Genomic DNA, 12,523 nt, shown 5'->3' on the forward strand with positions numbered 1-12,523 from the left:
TGGAAAATATTTCCAGATATTGTGGTCTTTTTAAATAGACTACTGTAGGTCCAGTCGATGAGACAAAAGATGGACTGGGATCAGTCCGATGACAAACACTCGACATTTATCCTTTCCAATCAGCTATTGATCTGAAACGGACACGTACATCAGACTGCTGCTATTAACGAAATGGATCAAGCTTGTAATTTAAGATGGAAACAACAACAGAAGCTCTGTTTATTTTTGACAAGTATGTTTGCAGTAATTACAGGGTCATTTTCATATATCAACAAATGAGCAGTTAAGATCATGTTCAAGTCCTAATTTCAATGGGGTGAAAATAAAAGCTAATCAAAGATAAAATTCAAATCTTACAATTTTGCTTAAGGAAATATATTTTGTTTTCCAGTAAAATAAATACTGCAAAACCCCTTTTTTTGCAGCGTAACCAAAAGTGCAGCTCTAATGTTCAAGTTCCACTCCAGATCCACGGATGTGCTGTTACACAAGTCTTCATACACAATTCATGGCCAAACCCTCAGCTGAAGGGTTGCGTGCGAAGACCGGCTCGATTTAGCCTGCTGTCCTAAAACAACTGCACACGAGAACAGTCGGATTTAAGGCAGTTCAGATCATCCGTCTCAAAAACTCACTGAACTTTAAGACTTGAAGAGATCTGAATAAACACGTGACGCTACATATGAACATTAGTACTACCGATGCTTGTGCAAACACCACTGATTAATCACATGACATCTGCGTCCTTAAACTGGGAATGTCGACAGATGGGTGATTTAGATCCTAAAGAGCGGCACACGTGTTAAACATCATATCGCCTCTCTTTCACACACACACGAACAGATTGATCAGGGTCACAGATGTGATGCGGCTTATTGATTCACTGGTGCCTTCATGCAAAATGCATTCAGCTTAAACAAGAGGAAGATCAATAAAACAGAGTCCTGATAGAAAAAGGCATTTCCTGGATTTGAGAAAACATCTGTCGTGTAAATTAAACTGAGACACAAGTGCTTTGTTTTCCATCTCTGCTGTTTATTATATAACTGGTTAGTAATTAGAAATGAGGTTTTGGGTCTTAGAAACACACCTCTTGAAATTCTACACGAGGAACGTCTTCATTATGTTTAACTACTGATTTAATCTGAAGGGGTGATTTTAGCAGAGAACCTAAAAACTCATGATAAATCAAGATTGTGTCAGTTCAGCATATAAATATATCTTCAGTGTCACTGCAGCATCAGCACAGATATCAAACTCTGGAGGTCTGCAAATATAATATCATAACTTACATGTCCTCAGAATAACTGCGGTAACTGCATCCTCTATGCATTTACAGAAAACACCCGACACACACACACACACACACACACACACACACACACAGATGATGTTCTATGTGATGTCTTTCTGTCTGGGAGGGCGGTGAATGTTCCGGATCACACATTTGACCATCCATTCAATCCCGTCATTCACTCCCTGCCTGGAAAACACAGAAATCACATGGATTTAACCACCTTCAAAACAACATTCAACAAGATTAGAACAAGACATAACAGTAAAAAATGATCAAAATGATTTTTATCTAGCATTTCATGCACTAATAAAACAAAATCAAACAATATTTACATAGATATTTTTCACAAAAAAATTAAGCTTGTGAAATGTCTCGTCCAGACTTCTGTGATCATTTCTGATGCTGAATCAGTTTGAAAAATGATTTGCAGATGCGATCTTACAAATTCTGAGGTTTAAATCAGATTTTAATGTTCTCGTACTAAAGTTGCAACAGATGCAAAACTGGCCTGACCGTAACGAAACACAGCGATGTAATTAAAATGACTCCAATATTCACAATGTTGGTTCATTTTAAATTGACAACAAAATATCAAATATATAATTAATATTATGTAATACACTGAAAAAAGTGTGTTGGATTTACATGATTTAATCATGTACATTGATTTTCCTATAATTTTTAGTACCTCTACATATTAATATTTATTTTATGTCAGTACAATATGTAAAAGTCGAAAGAATTAAGATGAACTCTTCGCCACAATGATAATCCAGTGTAATCGTAACATAACTGAGCATTAAACACCATCAAATCTCCGCCTTCTATCATCTTCCTCAAAAAAACATAAAATAATACTTTATTAATCTCAGCCAAGGCATGCTGGGAACTACAGTTTCAATCATGTCAACTGCAAAAATCATTTTCGAGCTCCAGCATGCCTCGACCCTCTACACAGGATCACCCGTAACCTCTTCACTGAACTGGATCTGTTGTTTCCTCAGTATTTCTCAGGACTGCAGCATCCAGCAGGTTTCCACTTCCACACTGAAGACTGAATAATACATGAACGAGGCCAGACGTACCCTGATAAAGCACAGCAGGGCTGCACCAGACAATCTCTCTTCCCGATTTTGGGAGCGCAGTCACTGAAGGCCGTCTTAATGTCGGGGACGGACAGACAGTTCTGAGGAACAAGAGACGAGCATTACAATCATCACTGTGTGTGAACTCGACTGGAAATGAAGGAGCACAGCACCTGACTGAGCTCATACCTCGACGTCCTGTTTGTTGGCCAGCACAAGAAGAGGAACTCCTTCCAGAACTTCACTGCTGATCATTTTCTCTGGACGATGGGAAAATGAAGTCAGTTCAGACAATGATTCAGACCTGATGCTGCTTTTGAAGAGTCAAACTTTGCTATAAACTGCCCAAGTTCCTCCAACTTAGAAAGTCAAGTCAGCTTTATTTCTGCAGCACTTTATACAGTAGAGATTATTTCAAAGCAGCTTCACAGTGATAAACTGAAAAATAACAAAATCAATGAGACAAACCATCAAATATGAGGCAAATTCTGCTGTAAAGCAGCTCTAAAAAGACAATAGTGTCTTTATTCAGATCAGTTCAGTTCAATGACATCGTCGACGCTACAAAATTTAGAAAATTATGAAACAAAGTCAATATAAGGAAACATCATACACTCAAAAAAATAACTCTTTGAACAAACATAAAAAGAATCATGGCAAGGATTTCCACATGATTAAGTTGCTTTATTTCAGCATTATGCAATTCTGTTATTCCAATTTAATGTACTTACGTTGGGTCAACTTAATTTATTAAGGTTGATTCAACTTATTTACTATGGTTGGGCACAGCTTAATTTAATAGTGTCAGCCCAACTAATTTGCAATGTTTTGGAAAATAAAAAGGAATAAATAAATAAATTGTTTTCATATACATTGATTTTTACAATTAATTCTTATTGTTTAATTTTGTGATTTATATAACTTTTGTGATGTTCTGTGTTAGAAATCTAGATGTGATACTGGATTCATCCTAAATTGTCTAAACCAAAAACACTGTAAAGCCTAAATTGATCATAAGTCCACTGGTGGCAATGGTTTTACAATCAACATAGGCTTACAATGCTTTTGGGAAATGCAACCCAGAGCACTACCACAGTGATTACTTTCTTATTAAAGTAATTTGAAAGTTTGTTAGCAGGTCCTCAACCAGTGCAACAATTCACCACAATGGTAACCCTAAAACTATTAATTAACAGAAACTTTTAAATACCAACATAATAGAACAGTAAACATTAAAAAGTCTTTCCATTTTCTCATCTTCCTAAAAACTGCTTAAAATAACACTTTATTTCAATATTTACACTCCTAGTTCAGCCCCTTTGCAAAGCATGATGGGAAGTGAAAATCCTGTTTGATTGAGTCCTGGTTGGGTTTACTTGATTGAAACATGTTATTCCAATAAGAAAACATCAAGTTAAGTCAAAGAGTAATCGTTTCAAGTCAATTTAACATGAATCAATCACATTTAAACCAGAAACCTGATACAGTGGTGTTGAATCAAAATAAATTGTTTAAATAAACTGAACAGCATCAAAAAAATCTTTTTTTTGAGTGTACAAAATAATTGTAATTAACTACTTAATTCTGTTTCATTTGTGTCACTTACAGTGTATGCTTATTATGTTTGTTTGTTTTTTTACTTGGAATCATATATAATATAATAAAACAGGCCTATATGATTTACTGTAATGTTGTGAAAATTAATATTTAATTAATTATTTATAAATAAGGTTCCATTAGTTAACATGAACTAAGAATGAAAAATACTTCTAAAGCAGTTTATTTCAACATTTATTAATACATTATTAACAATGATTAATAAATACTGTAACAAATGTTTTGCTAAATGTATTAGTTAAGGTTAGTTAATGCAGTTACTAATGTCAACTAATGGGACCTTACTGTAAAGTGTTACCTGAATTAATTACAATATAATATAATATATAAAGTCATGTAATAAAATACAATATAACGTAACAAAATATAAATGTCATAATATAATATAATGAAGTATAATATAACATAATATAAAATAATATACTATAATAAAATATAATTTAATAAAGTAATATAATAAAATATAATGTAATGTAATATAATATGAAAATATGAAGGAATATCTTTGCATGCTTTATAACCGTGTTTATCATGCATTTGATGGCATTTCTTTAAGCACTTAAATTTTCCTTATTTGCACGGCAAAATGTGACTGAAATTTAAATAACTGTGATTAGATCGAATAACCACGATCAAACGATTAATCAATAATGGAGACTGACTGCAGTTTGTGTTTCTGTGCTGACTGGAGATCAGTGGAACTGTCTGAGCTTCTCTTCTGATGAAGTCAAACAGTGATATGAAAGAAGCTGCTGACTGCACAGATTTTGATTGAGCAAAACTCACCGAAAGCGTTCTTCGACTCGCCCAAGCGCTCCTCATCGGTGGAGTCAATGACGTAGATGACGCCGTGAGATTCTGCATAGTACTGAAACAGGTAAAACATGGTAAATATGACATTACAGACAGAGAGCTGCGTTCCTGTCTTCTGTAGTGGTTTTATATAAACTGACTAAAATCTTCAACGACAGCATCAGGATCAGGAACGTGTCTCACCTTATCCCACAAAGACTGAAGTTCTTCTTGTCCTCCAAGATCCCAAAACATCAGACGAGCTTTTCCCACATCTATAGTGCCGACTGAAACAGACAGGAAAAACTTGTTAAACTACTGCTGAATTTGTGTTTATTTCATTGAGTTTTACAGCATGAATCACTCACTGTTGAGGCCGACTGTAGTTGTGATCTTCGACAGGTTCATGCCCTTGTAGTTTTTGCTGAATTTTGTTTTTGTTTGTTCCAGAAAGGTCTACAATATTCAAGAAAAAAACATTTGTCTCAAAAATAATGAGCTGCCAACCTAAACTGCACTTTTGATCATCATACTCAAGTCTATGAACTAAATACCAATACAGAAACAGTGTCAAAACCTAGTGTGCTTCCTCAGTAGTGAGAATATTAGTTTACTCGAATCCTAGCCTACCTAGACAGCTTTCCAGAGGACTGTTGTCTTAATATTTGGTGAGCACCCTACCTAGAAAGCACCATCCGAGTTTCACAATAACCTTGCCTAGGTAGGCATCATAAGCCCCAAATGTTACTAAAGCAAAACTGGTTTTATGGACTACAAGTACACTAAAGTGGCGTGAACTATATATTACTAGCCTTACCGTTTTCCCTGCATTGTCCAGACCGAGGATCAGGACGCAGTACTCGTCCTTTTGGAACATATATTTGTACAGACCCGATAATAAAGTGTACATCCTCAATAACAGACTGTTCACCAGCTCACATCACAAACACAGGTAGCTTAGCTTAGCTTCAGTGCTAAATAAACAACGTAAACAGTCACGAGTTCCAGTGAAGATTACGATAAAACGATAAAGAACACGTTTTTTTTCTCACACAAATACAAATGAAGACGTCACTGAATCAAGTGTAATTTTTGAGACTTTGGTTTGCTGTTTATATCCATGTTGGCAGCGGCCAGTAATAAACGCTTCCCGGGAAGTTGTTGGCAAATTTAGTGCATTGTGGGAAATGTAGTTCATTATCGGCGGCAAAGACTGAAAGATCGTTAAACTACACTATTTATTTCACCATAGTAATTATATATATTTGTGATATCGTGGTTACAGTGTTGCTTCTATAATAAAAGAAAACGTGTATGTATATATATATATATATATATATATATATATATATATATATATATATATCATCAAACACACTGAGATATGATCATTCAATGCACATTTAGTTTCCACCCACCTGATAACAACAGAGATAAGAGATAGATAAACATAAAATAAATTAATTAATCATTTAAATTCTTTAATCTTTAGCAGTGCATCTTGGTTAGGATATGGTCCGCCGTATAAAAGGACTACTTTTCCCAGAGTGCACCTCACCCAGCATCATTTGGCATAATAATGTATACAGTAAAATCCCCCCACAAATGTGAAATTTGACACATAATCCATCACATAACTGCAATCCAAATTGCTATAAAATATCCCCCAATATACATACTGGGGCCCAGGTCAGGAAACCGACCGTCTGCTAGCCGTCTCATGTCAAAATGACTCTTTCACCTAGATATTATCACATAGAGACTGTGTCTGTTCCCCGAATTAGTAAATACAAAAAACTCCCAAACCCATTTAAGGGGTAAAAATGTAATTGTTCAACAAATAAAAAGCAGATATAATACAAATGAACAAATTATAAAGCTCGGGTTGCTGAATATTAGATCCCTTTCTTCAAAATCACTCTTCGTAAATTATATTATCACAGATCATAATCTAGATGTGCTGTGTTGAAAACCAGATGATAAAAACCAGATGATTACATTACTTTAAATGAGTCCACACCTCAAGATTACTGTTATAAACACGAGCCGCGTCTGAAAGACAAAGGGGGAGGTGTTGCTGTAATTTATAGTAATATCTTCAGTATTACTCAAAAGTCTTTCAAATATAACTCCTTCGAAGTGATGGTGCTTTATGTAACGCTATGTAAGTTGACATTTGTGCTGGCTACTGTATACAGGCCACCAGGACACCATACAGACTTTATCAAAGAATTTGCTGATTTTCTATTGGAGTTAGTACTGGCTGTGGATAAAGTCCTAATTTTTGGCAATTTTAATATCCATGTAAATAATGAAAAAGACACATTAGGATTGGCATTTACAGACATTCTAAACTCTATTGGTGTTAGACAACACGTGTCAGGATCCACTCATTGTCGTAATCATACTTTAGATCTAATATTGTCACATGGAATCGATATTGATGCTGTTGAAATTCTGCAGCAGAGTGACGACATCTCAGATCATTATCTAGTCTTGTGCATTTAGCCAAGGCTGCTAAACCGCCTCCCTGCCACAAATATGGTAGAACTATCACTTCTACCACTAAAGATTGCTTTATAAATAATCTTCCTGATCAGTTTCATCGCTTTAGCATACCAGACAGCTTAGAAGACCTCGATGTTGCAACAGAAACTACTGACTCTCTCTTTTCCAGCACATTAGACTCAGTTGCTCCTTTGCGCTTAAAAAAGATTAAGGAAATTAGTCCAACGCCGGAATTCCATATTATAAGTATCATGACATTCTCCAAATCACATGGTTTTAATGACTCCATGATGAGGATGATCGTCAAATCATTCCTGCCCACCATGGCGGGAGGAAGAGGCCTGCAATACCCAGAATGCACAGTAATATAAACATATACAGGAAGAGCCGATCGATGACTATGGCCACTCACTCTTCCCTCACCTGAAGTAAAAGAAACAACATTCAACATTTAGGTCATGGAGGAATTTTTTTTTTTAATGACAAAAACATTGCTATATTTCTTATTTTATATTAAAATTAATATTATGTATTTACATTATATATTAATGTACATTTTTAATATAAAATGTCAACATATTTTGTTTAAATTTATATTAATGTATTAGTATATATATTATACACACACTGCCCGGCCTTAAACAAATTGCTGTTTGCATTATAGACAAATGCTCTTGTTCTTCAGTAATCTCCTGTGCTCGTGTGTTTACAGCTGTAGATCCAGCAGGTGGCGCTTCAGATCAGTAAATGTCCACTGCTGAAGTTCATGCTTCTGTCCAGTAGATGTCAGGCTCGTGTAATGAATAATTTCTGTCCTCAAACTCTCATAATTTTCATACAATCACTCATGTTCTTCATATCAGTGACTCTCTATGAGCAGGAATCACTGCTGCTGCTCTGGGCTCTTTAGGACATTTTATTATGATTTGCACATTTTAGCACTGAAAAAAAAAGAGTAGTCATGGCCTGTGTCATTAGTTATTACTTTACAGACAAGAATCTTGCACTGTATGAAGAATCTAGTGCGCTTCATAATCTATAAGAACTTTAAATGGATTTACTTCAAATGGATTAACAATTTTGCCAAAGCATTATAAACACAACAATGACAAGAAAAAGAAATATAACAATGAAAAATAGTATTAAAATAAGTAATTAATAATAAATAGATTTTAATAATAATACGTTTTTAATATCTAAATTTAAAATGATAATAAATGTATTTAAATATAAACTTATATATAATTAATAAATAATCATTTATTTGTGTTCATATGAATTGAACTGGTGTTGAAGTTAATTCACCCTCGTCTTTATTCCACTAGTTACAGTCGATTCCTTAATAAACCAATTGGAGGCTGTTCTGATTGATTATTAATTATTCAGCTTTGATGAAATAGCAAGAATTAATTTAACACTTGATAATACACAGTTAAACAGAAATTATTTAGTCTGTTTAATAGAGTATGACTGAAATGTTTTAACTATAGGCGTTTATAAGGAAAATATAATAATAATAATAATAAATTATGATTGCCAAACACTAACAAAGTATTTCAACAAGTAAAATATAAATTTTAAAAGAATTTAATAGCGTATGACTGAAAGTTTTTAACTATATCTATTCAGTAGGAACATTTAATAATAAACAATAATAATTAATTATGATTGCCAAGCTTTCAACAAATATAGGGTAAGAAATAAACTCCATTGTGCTGGTTGAGTTCTGTCCTGCTGATCCAGACGTTTTCAGTTCAAACTGGTTTCTGAAATGGAGAGTTTCTGTTCCTCTATCAGCGCTTGAGCAACAGCTTCACCTCGGGTCACAAATCTGCATCTGCTCACCATTACTATCATCAGTGTGCCAGCACGAGATTCAGTCTGTAACCTGAGGAACGGCTGTTTCAATGAGGAAAGTTTGCAAAAGAAGTTCCAAGAACCAGCATGTGCAGAAGAACAGACAAATACAGTAACTCAGATATTCATACAGTGACTATTCATATTCTGACTTGTGATGCTGCCTGAATCATAATCACACCATGTTTGTCGTTGGCCAGAGGAGAACTGAGCGACTGAGTCTGGTTTCTCCCAGGGTTTTTTCACCTGATGGAGTTTGGGTTCCTCACACCGTCGCCTCTGGCTTGCTTAGATATATTCAACAATATTATTGATCTGACTGTACTGACAGTATTGGATGAGAACTGAACTGAGATGAATTGAACTAATTTCATAATTGATGAACTTCACACAGTTATTGAACGGAAATTAATCAACTGATTTCAACTGAATAATGACTGTTTACTATTATCTTTTTAGATCTTATTTACAGCAGAGTTTAATTCTGTTTGCATCATTGAATTGTAATTTTTCTGTTTATCACCGTGAATCTGCTTTGAAACAATCTGTATTGTATAAAGCGCTATAAAAATAAAGGTGACTTGACTAAAAGGGAACGTTCTCAGAACGTTCTGGCAAGGTTTTCTCAAATTAGCTGCTTTTCCACCGAAATTACCCAGAACAATTTGTCCTAGGAACTTTTCCCCCCCAGACCTGTTGCCAGGTTTTCACAACAAAACCCACCCAATTGTTACTCAAAACTAGCCCAATCGCGCTTCAGGGGGGTCCCATGGTAAAATTTGCATTCCAGGGGCTCAATATCATGTTATTTGGGGTCGCTTCAACCCGCAGACATGAAAACAACCTGCGGCAACAGTGTAAAAGTAGCCCAATTCCATGGGAAAACCGCAAATTTGGCAACACTGCCTGTTGCTTTCTGCGTTTCCATTGCAGTCTAAAGTACCGTGAAGATTAAGTCCGGTGACGTAGGACTGTGCACAACTTTCCAGTTCCCGCTGGATTCGTGCTCCGAGCCTGAACCTCGTTGTCAGTCCATCGATTGTATTTTTTAAGCTCTTGTTGATTCTTACTGCACGCACCGCAACAGACTCTTAAAAATGGTGGTTGAAATAAAATGCTGCGTGGAGTCAACCAATCAGCATGTTCAGCGCCCAAGTCCCACCCCTAAACTTTGAAAAAGTGCTACCTCGTGAGCAAGGACTTTCTGAGGAGAAAATTTTTACCCAGAACTTCATTTAGACCCTGGTCCCTGCGGTCAAAACACACCGAGTACCACCACAAAGTCTCTAGATCCTGGGGAAATTCCTGCGGTGGAAATGCGGCTTTTATGAACATACATTCTTCCAGTAACGTTAATAGAACGTTCGTTCAAAGTTATCTGGTCTTTAATAATGTTCTCAAAATGTTAGCACAAAAACATTGTTTATACATCGTTCATGGAATGTTTTTAACCTAAATGTTTTAGTTGGACGTTCGTCTAACGTTTTTTAAATGTTACTACTTGTTTCAGAATGTTCAGAGAACATTCAGAAGTAATGTTCCCATAATGTTTGCATAACCAAAAAAAAAATTTTTTTTTGATTCTCCTTATCATCTGATCATCCAACTCAAACTGGATCAAGTAATTCATCTGAGTCTCAGTTTTAACTTGTAAACCTTGACTTGTGTGTTGAAATCTCTGTTCCACAGTTATTGGTGCGATAAGACACTTGTACCCTGAATTATGGAATCTCAATTATCCAATAAAGAGGACGAGAGGAGCAGCGTGTTCATTCAGAGGTCGTGTGTCGTCAAACCACCTGTTACTGCCGCTAGTATTGGCCACACGAGTGAGTTAATGTCTAAACAGCTGCTGAATGCAGAACTCAGTCAGATAAGAGGAAAAAAACATGTTGTTCCTGAAGGGCTTCGTCTTGATCTCCGTCAGCAGAGACAGAACGTCTCAGTGTGTGTATGTGACCTGCAGTAAACAAGAGCTACACACGCACCTCACACACTACCATCAAAATAATCATTTTATTCCAGAAGCAAAACATTGTCTCTTTAAAGTCGGTAAAGCTGCAGAAAGAGAGTTTTGTGGTTGCTGGTTGGTTATGCGAACGTTAAGGGAACGTTCCATTGTATCATTCTTCAAACATTATGGGAATGTAACTTTTGAATGTTCACTGGAACAAGTAGTAACATTTAAAAAATGTACAACTGAAACACTTAAATTCATAATGTTGAGAGAACCTTGCCAGAACGTTCCGAGAACGTTCCCTGTTAGCTGTTAAATTTTGGATGATTGATAATCAATTTCAAAGGAATTTCTATCATATCAAGTCATTTTTGTGTAGTTGTTCAGAATTAGCAGATTCTGTATGTTAATAAATGAGGAATTCCTGAATCAGATTCACTGCTGCACTTTCCCCTCATTTCTCCACTAAATGGACGCCGTCCAACACATTTCTCATTCCCTAGAAAGACACTTATTGGCAGCAGAGCAAGTCGAGCGTCAGCAGCTCATGGTGACGTTATATGAGGGTGAGAACTTGCTCCATTTACCCAGCATGCTCTGCTCCGGGCAGATAACGCTCCAACTGAAGTCCATGTTTCTGTCGCTGCATTGCATTATCACTCGCACTAGCAAATACGCTTGAGTATATGAACGTTACGCAAGTTTTACGAGCGTCAGCATGAATGAACTTCATCACTGTCATTGATGTGGATGTGATGTAACATCAGCAGTGTTCACTGAGCTTCACTGGAGGTCATGAACCCTGTCTCGGCCCAGTGACCTCCAACAGAGCCACTAAATGCCTGAAAGTTATTAAAATTCATTGCAGCACATTATATTTAAACACTCAAGATGATGAATGTTCTGCTAAAAGCAGATATGTGCAACTCACTGCAAGACATGATGTTCTTCCTCAGTGTTTCTGTCTTGTTTTCCAGCACAAATATCTAGACATTCTTGAAACAAGATTTTTACATCCTAACAGCTTCATACCGCCACCTGCTGTATGGGAGCTTCATCAGTCTGCAACGCTCTGTTAATTACTGCTGTGTCGTTAATGTTAATGCTAATTTATTTCTGATCCCCTCGTAATATTCCATCCGCTCCAGAATCAGACGTTTCTCTCAGTCACTTCAGGTTCATGATGGTCATGTAACGAGTGAATGACGGATGAAGATCAGCTGCTGCATCAGAAGCTCCTGTGTTCCTTCAGGAGAGTTTCACTCAAACTAAAGGCCCGTTCAAACCAAGAACGATAACTATAACGATAACTAGATGAGTAAAGTTTGATGACAAAGCTTGACAAAACCAGGTCTGAAAGTTTAAAATAACTTTGAAAAGCTTGAAGGTTTTACTCAGAGAAAGTCAAAA

At 36.0% G+C, this 12,523-nt stretch overlaps 1 protein-coding gene across 1 annotated transcript; it reads right to left on the minus strand.

Moving 5' to 3' along the window:
* Positions 1 to 188: 188 nt before the first annotated feature.
* arfrp1 (ADP-ribosylation factor related protein 1) lies at positions 189 to 5,972 on the minus strand. Its single transcript, XM_051898339.1, has 7 exons — positions 5,609 to 5,972; positions 5,160 to 5,247; positions 4,996 to 5,078; positions 4,786 to 4,867; positions 2,572 to 2,642; positions 2,383 to 2,483; positions 189 to 1,483 (listed from the first exon to the last, which is right to left on the minus strand). The coding sequence occupies exons 1-7, from the start codon at positions 5,699 to 5,701 to the stop codon at positions 1,396 to 1,398; spliced, it is 606 nt and encodes a 201-aa protein (XP_051754299.1). The 5' UTR covers positions 5,702 to 5,972; the 3' UTR covers positions 189 to 1,395.
* Between the last annotated feature and the right edge of the window lie 6,551 nt (positions 5,973 to 12,523).

The sequence above is a fragment of the Ctenopharyngodon idella genome, chromosome 6 (assembly GCF_019924925.1).
Source record: "Ctenopharyngodon idella isolate HZGC_01 chromosome 6, HZGC01, whole genome shotgun sequence".
Taxonomy (NCBI): Eukaryota; Metazoa; Chordata; class Actinopteri; order Cypriniformes; family Xenocyprididae; genus Ctenopharyngodon; species Ctenopharyngodon idella.

What these genes read in the sequence shown, in the direction of transcription:
- arfrp1 (XM_051898339.1), bottom strand. Translation starts at nt 5,701, where the DNA reads ATGTACACTTTATTATCGGGTCTGTACAAATATATGTTCCAAAAGGAC. An exon ending in TTCAGTCTTTGTGGGATAAG is followed by an intron (nt 4,868 to 4,995) that starts GTGAGACACGTT and finishes TACCTGTTTCAG; the next exon opens with TACTATGCAGAATCTCACGG. An exon ending in CGAGTCGAAGAACGCTTTCG is followed by an intron (nt 2,643 to 4,785) that starts GTGAGTTTTGCT and finishes CCCATCGTCCAG; the next exon opens with AGAAAATGATCAGCAGTGAA.